Source organism: Belonocnema kinseyi, chromosome 7 (genome assembly GCF_010883055.1).
Source record: "Belonocnema kinseyi isolate 2016_QV_RU_SX_M_011 chromosome 7, B_treatae_v1, whole genome shotgun sequence".
Taxonomy (NCBI): domain Eukaryota; kingdom Metazoa; phylum Arthropoda; class Insecta; order Hymenoptera; family Cynipidae; genus Belonocnema; species Belonocnema kinseyi.
This window is the reverse complement of record NC_046663.1, coordinates 68,616,526-68,628,392: the sequence shown is the minus strand read 5'-3', so window position 1 is coordinate 68,628,392 and position 11,867 is coordinate 68,616,526. Positions and strand designations below refer to the sequence as shown.

The 11,867-nt window shown below is 30.7% G+C and overlaps 1 protein-coding gene across 1 annotated transcript in view; it reads right to left on the bottom strand.

Moving 5' to 3' along the window:
* LOC117177245 (golgin subfamily A member 6-like protein 22) overlaps positions 1-352 on the bottom strand; it is a 10,148-nt gene extending 9,796 nt beyond the window's left edge. Inside the window, exon 1 of the mRNA XM_033367827.1 lies at positions 183-352. Coding sequence (XP_033223718.1) covers positions 183-197 — 15 coding nt within the window. The 5' untranslated portion in view covers positions 198-352. The remainder of the gene's footprint in view (positions 1-182) is intronic.
* Positions 353-11,867: the final 11,515 nt, after the last annotated feature.

The window sequence follows — 11,867 nt, the reverse complement described above, 5'->3', positions numbered from 1 at the left end:
GAAAAAATTTTCACTAATTTTACACACTTTACCGAAGATTGACTAAAAGCACTATTTCACTGACACGACACACTATTATATGCAAATTAAGGGCAGAAGTAAAGAAGCACAATTGGGGAAAAATGTATATATCATCAACTGATGATATAAAAATGTTCCTTGAAGAATTGAAGATCACTGACCAGGGTAGACCGCATTTTGGTCCTGGGGTGTTGTCACTCTGTAGAACAATCACCGGATTTTATTTTTTTCACGGATCGTCACTTCTCTGGCGAATTCGTGGTGATAGTCGATCCTTTTATATGTGCCAGAAGTGCGTGCCCACCTAGACCCACTCGCCCTGAGCACTAGACATTTTTCGAGAAGGGGTACCACCTGAACATGCGTTTAGTCTGGCTCTGGGACATGATGGGGGTCCGGACAGCACCATTGGGATTCCTCAGATTTGCAGAGGCGACCAAACGGTGCGGTGGGGAGTGGTTCTCTTTTCAAAAAGAGGTGGGAAACAACGCAGGAGAGCTTCCACGACGATTCTGAAATCAGAATTAAAGAAGGTGGAGAAAAAAAGCGACTTTAGCCGACTTTAGCCTAGAACACGGCACAGAGCTTCACCTACCTTCTCTTGCGCAATCCTATAGAGTATAGAGTCGGAGAATGCGACGTGCGAGAGTACATGCAGTCTGCACGCGTAATCTTTATGGTGCTACTGTGGGATGGTATTCCTGGATTCGGAAATTCCTATCCATATGTCAAAGTACGAACTTTCTAATGTTCTTTAATGTTCAACATTCACTTTGGAAATTAGTGATAATTTAAGTGGGTCTTTTAGGATTCAGAGTTTCCGAGCTGAAGTCAGTTTTACAAGTGAAGGGTGGCACATGAAAATGAGTCAAGCCATATTTTTGGCTTTCATGACAGACAACAAAGGTTCTATGAAATCTCATTTTAATTTAATTAAAAAGTGATAAATTTATTTATAGATGATTAGTTTCTGAATGAGGGCGAAAAGGGTTTCATTAAAAAAGTCAACAAATAGCTTTTTATATTGATGTTAGGATGCGAGTTTTACTACTTTGGAACATAATTAAAAATCGATTTCTCAATTCAATTAACGAAAAATGAGAAGGCAGGATTTCAAGTCAAGCAGGATTCATGCTGAAAATCACATAATTCCTAGGGATAAAATATGTTGATTTTTAGGGAAAATTAGGCGTTACGTATCTTTCCTATTTGCTTCTAGGAAGCTATGCGTATTTGGATTTTGTGCCTCGCTAAAAAAAATAATTCTTCCCTTAAATCTCTGTAACTTTTGACCTAATTAAGATTTACTAAGTTTCTTTCCTTATACTTTTTATAGCTTTTGCTTATATAAGAAGGGGATCCAACCGTTTTTATGTGGGCTAAAACATTTTCAAGGCCGGGAGATTTTTTTTTCTTAACAAAATAATTTTCCAATTTTTCTTATAAATTATGCAAGATATTACAGCAGGATAAGAGCTATTTTTCTAGAAACATTGTAGACAAGCCAGCTTTTATCTTCACAGTTTTTCGTGTCCGTCGTTGTTTGCGAGAAAAACGAGAAAATTTGATATCTTCCTTATACAAGGCCAAATTCTACAACTGAGTTAAAAGTTATACAGGTTTAAAGAAAAATATTAGATTTTTTAAAACGAAGCACAAAATTTAAATACTCAGAGCTTCGTGAAGAATTTTTCTTCATCAATCGAAAAAATACGCATCCCCTAATTTCTCTAAAAAACTACATATTTCGTAGCCGACAGATTGTGCCATTTTAAGTGTAGAATCTGAATGATATGAAATTGATTCGGTCAAAACCTTATTTCTAGTCTACTATTAGTTGTTGCATCTGGGAGAAAATACTTTGGTTAAAAATAATCACCCACTTCTGAGAAAATGAAAGGGGAAGTTTTTTTAAAGGCCACAACCGCGTTTGGCCTTAATTTTTTCAAAGACTTGACGTAACAGAAATATTTTGCTTTTGGATTCGGATTTACAGACTCAAAATATAAGGAAAAGCGTCAGAAATTTTGATTAAAACCTTCAGAATTCTAATTAACCAGAACAATAGTAAGGGGATATTTAACCAGAATCCTGATTGATTTGCCCAGACATTTTTTTTAGTAATAATTTTTGTTTGGTCAATCGAAAAAACGAGTTTCTTTTTTAATTTGAACGTGATCGTTCCTATGTTCCAAAGGACCTTCAGAAAGGATAATGGAAGACAATATTGTTTTTTCTTTAGCAAATGTGTCATGAAGCTTAAAAAGGCATTTGTAAGTATTTTATATATTTCTTAAATCTGAAAAAGAAATAAAATATCTAATTAAATTACTGATAATGAGACGTAGAAAATTTCTACGTCTCATTATCAATAATTTAATTAGATTTTTTTTTAGATTAGATTAGATTAGATTAGATTGCTTAACGTGAAAAGATCAACAAATTTGTTGCAAATTAGTTTTTTATAGGATGCGCAGTTTTTACTATATTCGTTAAGATAATATTAAAATGAAAAAAAAATTTTTAACGACAGAAGCTACAATAAAATTTTAATTAACACATTTATTCTCCTTAATTATATATGCAAATTTTCTTTCAACTAGTTTTTGGTAGGACGCCCGCTGTTTTAAATTTCAAAAACAATACTATCAAAATACGTCTGTTTCATTATAACTCCAAATTATGAATTTTAATAATGATTATACATTTATTAAAATTATATTTTGTCATGGCAGCTGCCAATGAAAATTAATGCCAATAAAGGAACAAATATTAAAGGGATAATAAAAGTAAAATAAAATTTGTATTTATAATAATATAATAGATTTGAACATAATATAGAGAAGTGCGCGTTTTGGATACATTTTAATCGAGCGCGAAGCACGAGATACGTTTTGGGAATATGTTCGTAATAAGCAAAAGAGCTTCAATAAAAGAGAATTCACAATCACCAAATTGCATTTGTCGATGGATTTACTTTTCTTTTTGAAAGGACTATGTACAAATGTGGGGGAAGTACAAAGACTGTGCATGTAGCCCTGGGTACGCCAAAACTTGTGCCGGTGCAGCCGGCAGGTTTTGTAAGAAGAATTAAGAAGATATGCAGTACTTTTGTTACAAGAACGTCCTACTGAAACTGCTCGTATTTTTAACATTTTCAGGTACTTAATTAGTCCTATTTTGGCAGTCGGTAGCAGAGCATTTAGAAAAATAAAAATCTGTCGTTAATATGAAGATATTCTTGTTTTTCTTTCTGCAAATACTGATAACTTATTTGATCTATAATACTACTTTTTTTAGAGCCATACATGTTTTATTGATATTTATGGTATATTTGTTTTTATTTGTACATTCAATTTTGCATTGTCAAATAATTTATATATTTAAATACACATGTATAAAAAATGCGGCTTGTGTGTATTGCACAGGCACGCACATTTTCTCATTGTCTGCATACTAAGTCCCGTTATTAATATAACAATTATTAAAATTATCACTGAATGGAAAGTTCCATAAGATGTACAGTGAACTTTCTCATCATTTCAAGGCTATTTGTTGCTAAGTATTCTTTCTTTTACGTGAGAAAAAATAAGAAAAGGTATACAACTATTTATTATAATAATAGTGAGTACAAAATGCAAATGTTGAAATAGCATTGTATGATTATAATACTAAGTTTCTTTTTCCTTCTGCCTCTTATTACAAGACAAAAAATTCTCAAATTAGTAACTTTTACTTAAGAAGCTTTATTAATATTTATTTCGTTAGTCAACATTTACTTTTTGAATACATTGTTTTAATTTCAAATACTTTCATTTCGAGAAGTGATAACATTAAAAATTCAAAATCATGTATTATATATATATATATATATTGATACGATTAAGTGATTCATAGTATATACAAGACTTAAATTACGTAAGAAGAATTTTCAAATCATTTTCGGAAGTTCCGAGGCGCTTTATCTGAAAAAGTATTTTTCTTGGCACTCTGGTAGAGTCAGGAAGTAAATAAGGAAAAATAATGAAGACGGATCGTTCGCAGATGAAAGATCGTAAAGATGCGGTTTAGAACCAAGATGCTCGTCTCACAATTCACTAGTGCACTTTCTTTTTATTAAGGGTTATAGGTATCTTGCATATTTTTATGTCGTCGGATGATAGTTGTTTTACTCACTTTCACCAGTACATCTATTACTTACAAATCATCGGATTAAAACTAAAATCATGGAGCTTTTATTTATTACTATTGTATAGGTTTAAGAATAGATCACAACTTAAATGTAACAAGTCATCGCCTAATCGTATTTTCCATGACTGAATCCTTGACGTAATCACTATAATTGAAAAAAGGTAAAAAATGATTAAGAAAACCTAAATAAGAGAAGGGAATATTAATAAAAATTTAATCGAGATGCTGGTCTCGTCTCGATCGAGTTTTTTACTACAAATTTTTTATCTCTATTAAATTTCAGTTCCATATAATTATGTTTTAAGCAAATTTCGATGTTGTCCAACAATGATCGACATATTTCATTAGGATATTTCGAGAAAGATTCCAATGAAAAGCAATTAATTTGATTAAACTTTCTGATAAGAGAGAATTATGATTAATAATTTACAATTTAATTCTGAGGGGTGTTTAACTTATATACACGCCGCTGCATCAAATTTGATTAATTATAATGATCCATCTTTTATGCATTCAGATTCATTGTAAGTCGGCGTGGCCGACAGAAATAAGTTCTTACATAATTTTCACCCTTTTATGAGTTTGGCGATTATTCCACTTTCACTTTTGCTGGCACCAACCTGAAGAGAGTTCAAGTAAATGGGCACACTTATTTTATTTTTACTATATATTAATCTTGAACTTTATTTGAACTTTTTTCCTTCTTAATTTTGTAAATAATATGGTTGTTCAATTAACGAAGAAAAAAGAGACCGACAAGATATAACGTAACGCATTAAATAAACTCATCAGCTTGAGATCATACAAAAAGACAGATGAATAAAAAAATTAAAACTTTACATGAAACGAAGATGCAGCTGAAAGTGATTACTTATCGTTGTCATTTTTTAGTCACGTCGAATTAGGAAGTATATATTTTGTGTGTAGATAAATATTTATCATGGGGGCAAAAAATAATTGCAGGACATTTTTTGACTTAATAATTAATCGACAGAAAATGGAAATTATTTCCTACAAGATGATTTATTTCTATTGCAAATAACGTGCAGCTCATAAATAAATGAAACTATTTAGTTATTATTTATTATTCTTTTTATTAAATTTGGATTATATTTATAGTTTATAAGGAAAAGGTATTTCTTCTTATCGTTGTGGCAATTAATACTATAATCTCGACTGTATCTTAGATTGACATCGAACTATGTAAAAATGAATACAGTCAAACTAGGATATAAAGCCCCCGGATATATCCCTCTCGAGAATTGACGTCGGGCCGCAGGCATAAGTAAAAGGAGCTGCGGGAGAGTGCCAAGTGGTCACTCAGGCGTGAGTAAACAAAAGCCTTTTCCTCCGAAGTGGCACTCTCTCGTGTTTGTTTCCCACTATCCCGAGCCCCAAAATCGGCACAATCTCTGAGTTTCACTGTATTATAGTAGCAAATTTTACAACATTTAAGAAATTATACTTTAATAATACTTCCTGATGAAGTTTTATTAAAATATTATGATTAATTAATTTGTGAGAGAAAAAATTAATTTTTAAACTTAAAAAAGTCCGCCTTTTTATTATTCATACTTTTTACCGAAATAAAATTATTTCTTCCTACATGCACCTGTCGCTTCGCGATTATTTAGAATCGAGGCCATTGAGGAACATGACCCGTATGCTAAGCTTTGAGGAAGTGATCAACTCGAATGATCCATCACATTCGTCTCCCTTCGTAACACGTTATTGGAGCGCACGTGATTTTTTTTCTTTTTATCAAGATCAAATGCCGCTAACAGAGAAAGCGAACGGTTAGTTAATCGGAGGCGTGTAATGATGGTATTGCCTCTTCTGGGGAAAAATTCCAAACTGACTATATGCCTTCACAAAATCGAGCCCAATTATCCTCCAAACAGAGGGCACTTTTGTTACTTTCGTCACTCGAGGGAGAAAGTAAATCAGAATATAACTTATAAAATACCTCTAAATGTTACGACATCCACGCAGGAAAGAATTATATGGTACCTGATTATAGACACAGATATACAATTACGATCCTCAAAACAAATGTAGTGGATTATTATATATGGAAAACAAATAAAGCAAAAATTTTTTCCAGAATTCCTTAGTTCCCATGTCTATAGAATGTGTTTTACGATTCAGGATTTACTTTTTGTATCAATGACATCAAGATCACAAAAACAGATCTATTATTGTAATTAATTTTTTCTCTCTCTGAATGCAGATTTGGGAGTTAGGGAGTTTAGTTATTTGCGACGTTTTTTGTCTGGAAAGAATTCTTTTTCAAAAAAGTGTTAAATAAAAGGTCAGCGGTTAACCTTGCTTCTCCAAAAATTTCGGCTTATCGAAAATCTAGCACGTTCTTTTAATTAAATCTTTATAGTCTTCAGAGCGTAATGTAGTTAGTATAAAAGCTTCAACACCAACGAAAGTTTACGTGTAATTTACTTTTTATCTTGTATCATCCATTCCCTTCGTAATATGAACGTCGAAAAATTTTTCTTGACGACCATTCATTAACTCTTGGTTATAATTTACCATAAACATGCGGCACAAACGGGATGATCCGCTGAATCTTGGCGACAGTGCATAACTTTCCTTCCGCATTAAAAGTGATATCAGCGAGTGTCGTCCATAATAAATTGGGGATCAAGAAAATGATAAATGGGATAAAAATAATGAGTACATGTGTCTTCACACTCGGATTGAATATACTTTATTTTATAATTTAGTATTTCATTTCGTGATTCTGACTTTAATGTCATAATTTAGGTTTGTTCAGAATTTCGTCTTATAGCTCATAGCATTACATTTAGTTCGTCACAAGCGCAGACGTTTGATTTATTAGAACTTCATAGGAGAAAGTTGTTTAAAAAAATTCAAATCTGGTTAGAAAGCAAGGAATTTTTATTGATTCTCGTACTGCAGCTGACCAATTAGAAATAATGCACGATAACCGATAAATGACATCTGAGATATATAATGCACCCATAAATTTATTAACGTATCAATTAAAAATGATTCATTATAACAAGCAAGAACAAATAGTTTAACGTATTAATCTTAAATTCAAATAAAATTACCTCAATTTACATCATTCCATTTTTTGGCCCTAAATAATTTAAACATGACCCTAAACGACTAATTTTAAGTTACTTTAAGCATATGTCATTAGGACTATAAATAATTTGAAGTGTTTATAAATTATTGTACGATTCTTTCTTATCAGTGGCATTTGAGGAAAAAGTTTGATTTTCTATTAAAAAAGCTAGACATTAAAATAGATTTTCATTCTAGTGATCAAAGAAAGATGACCTCGGATTGAATTTTGTGACTCTTAATTTCATATAAGAAAGCTTTTAAGAGTTTGGTAAGCAAGCGAATACATTATAATTTTTTTAACATACGTCTGTTATTAAAACTTTTAAGCTGTTACGTTACCACTCTTTTATCCCAACAGGTTGAAATTTCCTCACAACCATTTTAAACTTGATAATCAGATTGAATTCCAGGGTCCACTTTACATTATACAAAAAAACAATGAAACGACTTATCTAATTTCTAAATTTATATTAGACCACAGAAAAAACTGAATTTAAATTTTGTTGTATGTAAAACCTCCCGCTGTTAAAGTTTACATGATATTTGGCGAAAGTTTATTCTACGATGGAATAAAAGCTGTCGTCTGCTATGGCCTATGGCGTCCTTAGCAGAAATGGGAAAACGGCAAAGTATAAATGAATTCGAGCTATAAATCGGTACACCAGATTTCAAACAATCACAGAAAAAAACAAACGTTAAAATTTGTTGCAGGTAAGACTTGCAACGATTAAGAATTAAACATATTTTGGCAAAAGTTTCATGGAGGTTAAGAGAATAATTTTTATCTCATCTACTGTGACACGCTAAAGTGAGAAAATTTCAGTAAAACATGTAGAATCAGAAACAGAAAAAAAATGGTTCTAACTGATATATCTCCTCCGAAACAAATCACACTATTGTAGACGAATTAGAACTTATTTAATACGATTTAGCAAAAAGCGCAAAAACAACTGACAGATAGGAATTCCCATTTCTCTTCAATTTAATAAAGTTAAACGACGATAGATAGCGCTCGCGTCGTAGTTTTTGCAACACCTCGAATAAAAATGGAGAGATTTTAAGGCGAAAGATTATCCAGGCACGGTTAAAAATCTGAAATTATGTTCGATTCATGTAAAGTTTATCTGGCAAGGTTAATTTTTATTACGGTGAATCTTTCACCTAGAATCGATGTAAATTATCTTTCAATTTTTCTGTGACATTAAATTTTTGTTTCATATATAAGATCCTCCGAAATTATCCTGCATTATGCTAATATAATATTGCACAAGAAAATAATTTGTGATCATGTATATTCAGTGATAATGAAATCCCTAATTAAAAATTGTTTGAGAAGTATTGATGGATAGAAGCTAAGATCAGGAATGTTTAGTATCCTTTCAAGGCGCCTCTCTCACAATAATTTATCATGCAGTTTCTCCTCACTTTGACTATCCTAAAATCTTGATGCATTTTTTGATGATATATTTTTTGGTGTCCATTACCGACTACCATGATGTGTCTTTAGACCACCCACTGACGGTAAAGTATGTATCAAGATTTCACATGAAAATGTTTCGGTTATATTTGAATTTGCAAGATCAATGCAATCGTCGCAAAAGATTCTCAACGCTCTGATAGTCGGATTTGCAAGGTAAACTAAAAAACGTGAAATTTGTAGGTCTCAGATTACCTTAGGCCAGCCTAAAATTTGCCACCCTTTTCCAATTTTATTAATTAGTTTTTTCGATTTAAGAGCTGAAAATCAAAAAAAATGCAACACGAGTGAAACAGACGAGTTCCATAATTAAAAGGAATCTTAGGCCGCTGCACAGTGGCACAAAAAAAGTTTTTTGGACAAATCGATTTTCAGCTAAAACTGTTAAAATGATTCCCAAGTTTTTAAAAAATTGAAATTATATGAAATTCAACACCTATATAATGGAGCTTATGCATCGATAGAATCAAATGATTTTGCAAATTCTTATAAACAAATTAGTAAATAAAGATTATGACTTCTTTATTAACGATATTTAAATACGCTGGACCTTTATTTTTTAGAATTAAATGGAAGTAAAATAATCTTGATTTTAATTTGAAAAAGTCAAAGGTCAATTTATAATTATCTCTCAACATTTTATAAACTAGTAGAGAATCAAGCCATTTTAAAATAGTTTAATTTCTTTTTTTAGTTAAATAAAATAAAATTATTACACCGATTTTTTTTCGCCAGAATACTTTGCAGATAAAAATTAATTGTGTATTGCTTAAAGATATTTAAAAACAAATAAATTATCTGGATGCCAGTAGGAAATAGGATGCCAGCTAGCAGGAAAGTTTATTTGTACAGCAGAATCAACTACTTGTATGTTGCTGAAGCCTTTTACGGTGATACTTTGAATTTAGGCAATCATTTTGAGCTCTTTGATCAATTTTAATAAACAAATGTGCCATTTGGCCATTTTGCAATATTCAAGATTGGTCTTTTTAATAGAATAAACAAAAATTTCTCACCGAAGATTTTTTTTATTTTATAATCTTAAGTCAGATAACAATGTGTATTATTTAAACCAATTTAATAAACAAATTCTCTGTTTTTCCATTTTGCAACAGGTCAGATTCGTATTTTCAATAGAATCAACTGTTCATATATTGCCAAAGCCTTTTGATGTGATATTCTAAAATTATTTAATCATTATGTATTGTTTAAAAAATTACCTATTTTTCAGAAGAAACCTTCATTTTTTATTATAATCATATAAAAGTGTTTTAGGTAAGGTTCATTTAATTAGATTCTAAAGTCCAATAGTTGCATATTCAATGAAAGAAAATTTTGTATGAAAAAAAAATTTCAACCCATAATGACGAATTATCATTAAATAACAAATTAAATTTTAACCAAACAGTTGCATCAGGAATTTCAAACAGAATATTTTAATTTTTGACCAAAAAGATGACGTTATCAAAATAGTTACATTTTCAACCTACAAAGATGCATTTTCAAAATTCAACTAAAAGCAGTGGAATTTTTAACAAAAACGTTTATTTTAAATAAAAAAGGCGATTTTTTCACCATAAACGATGATTTTTCTACGGAAATTTGATTATAATAATGTTTAAAACAATCTTATTTTATGTTTACTGACAGGAGTTATTTTGAATGGCTGTCGCCAAATTCTGACCATTTGCAATTTGATGCCATTTTTTTGACTGTATGGCAGCCTTGAAAAATAATTTTTTTTATTACTGTGTTTGTTAAATATAAAATGTTATACATTTTTTTCTAGAATATGCTCTGTGATAAGTATGTAGAATTTTATGTGCTTAATTTTTTTAAATTTGCAACTCCACCCTTTATCAAATTTCATTTCTATGTTTTTCTCGATTATAGTTGAAAATAAGAAAAAATAAGTATAAATAAAAACAGACGTGTGCTCTAATAATAATAAAAAAATCGAAGCTGCTGTACCGACCCTAAAAAATCTCTGTGTTTTATATACAACACTGCATGCTCTGGAAATTTTATTTCTGCCTAAGCGTGGATGTGGTGTAAGAAGTTGAAAACATTTTTGTCTGCTTTCCATTATGTATAACTATGGGCCATTCTACTGGCATATTGCATAATTCGTGAAGCACTCTCTTCTTAAATTTCATTGACTCGTATTTTGTAGTTTTAACATCATTTATATGGCACACAGCCCGATATTACTGTATATACTTGAAGATTCATTGAAAATTTTTATATATAAATCGAGTAAAACTAATCGAGTTAGATTATTAATACAGCTTAAGGTGGGATCCGAATCACTCAAAACTTGTTAAAGATACGTAGAAAATTGTTTAAGGTACCGGATCAGGGATAGAACCCCGAACCTCTTTTATTATTAATGAATGTTTTTTTTTTAGTAAGTCAATACTGCTAATAAGAACAAGCAAATATCATGCAATGTTCTTTAGGGAGAAAATTTGTTTTGAACTGATTAAACATTTTTTTTGAGCTTTAAGCTTTATTTTTATTTTCAGTCTACTAACAACATTATACTTAAAAATGCATTGTGGATAGAAATCTCTAACTATTATCAACATCATTTTCTATTGTCTATAGACATCAGAAACTTTAATACATTTTTTTTCTTCATTTTTTCATCACACATATATTGGATCGAGTTTTCATGGGACAAGAACTTTATTATTTGTCCTGAATTTGTTTTAAACTGAAAACTTTTGACTTTTTGAAATTGTTTTTCTTGGGTCCAAACTAATAAATACTTATCTTGTGTGACTTTTTTGAGTACTTCAATTAAGAAAATTCATAGTAAAGAATATTGTGTTCAGGTGCAAAAAACTGAACAGGAAGTTAAAAATGTCAAAAGGTTGACTGCCTTCAAATCAATTGCACATCAGCACACTTTCTTTTTCGGACATTGAACTCCTTTCCTTAAAAGTTGGGTCAAACTGCCGCCTTATTTCTTGCATTACATTTTATCACAAATAGACCGTAGACACGTAAATAATGAGAAAAAAATACATATATACTTGAAATATAAATTTATCTTTCGGAAAATCTT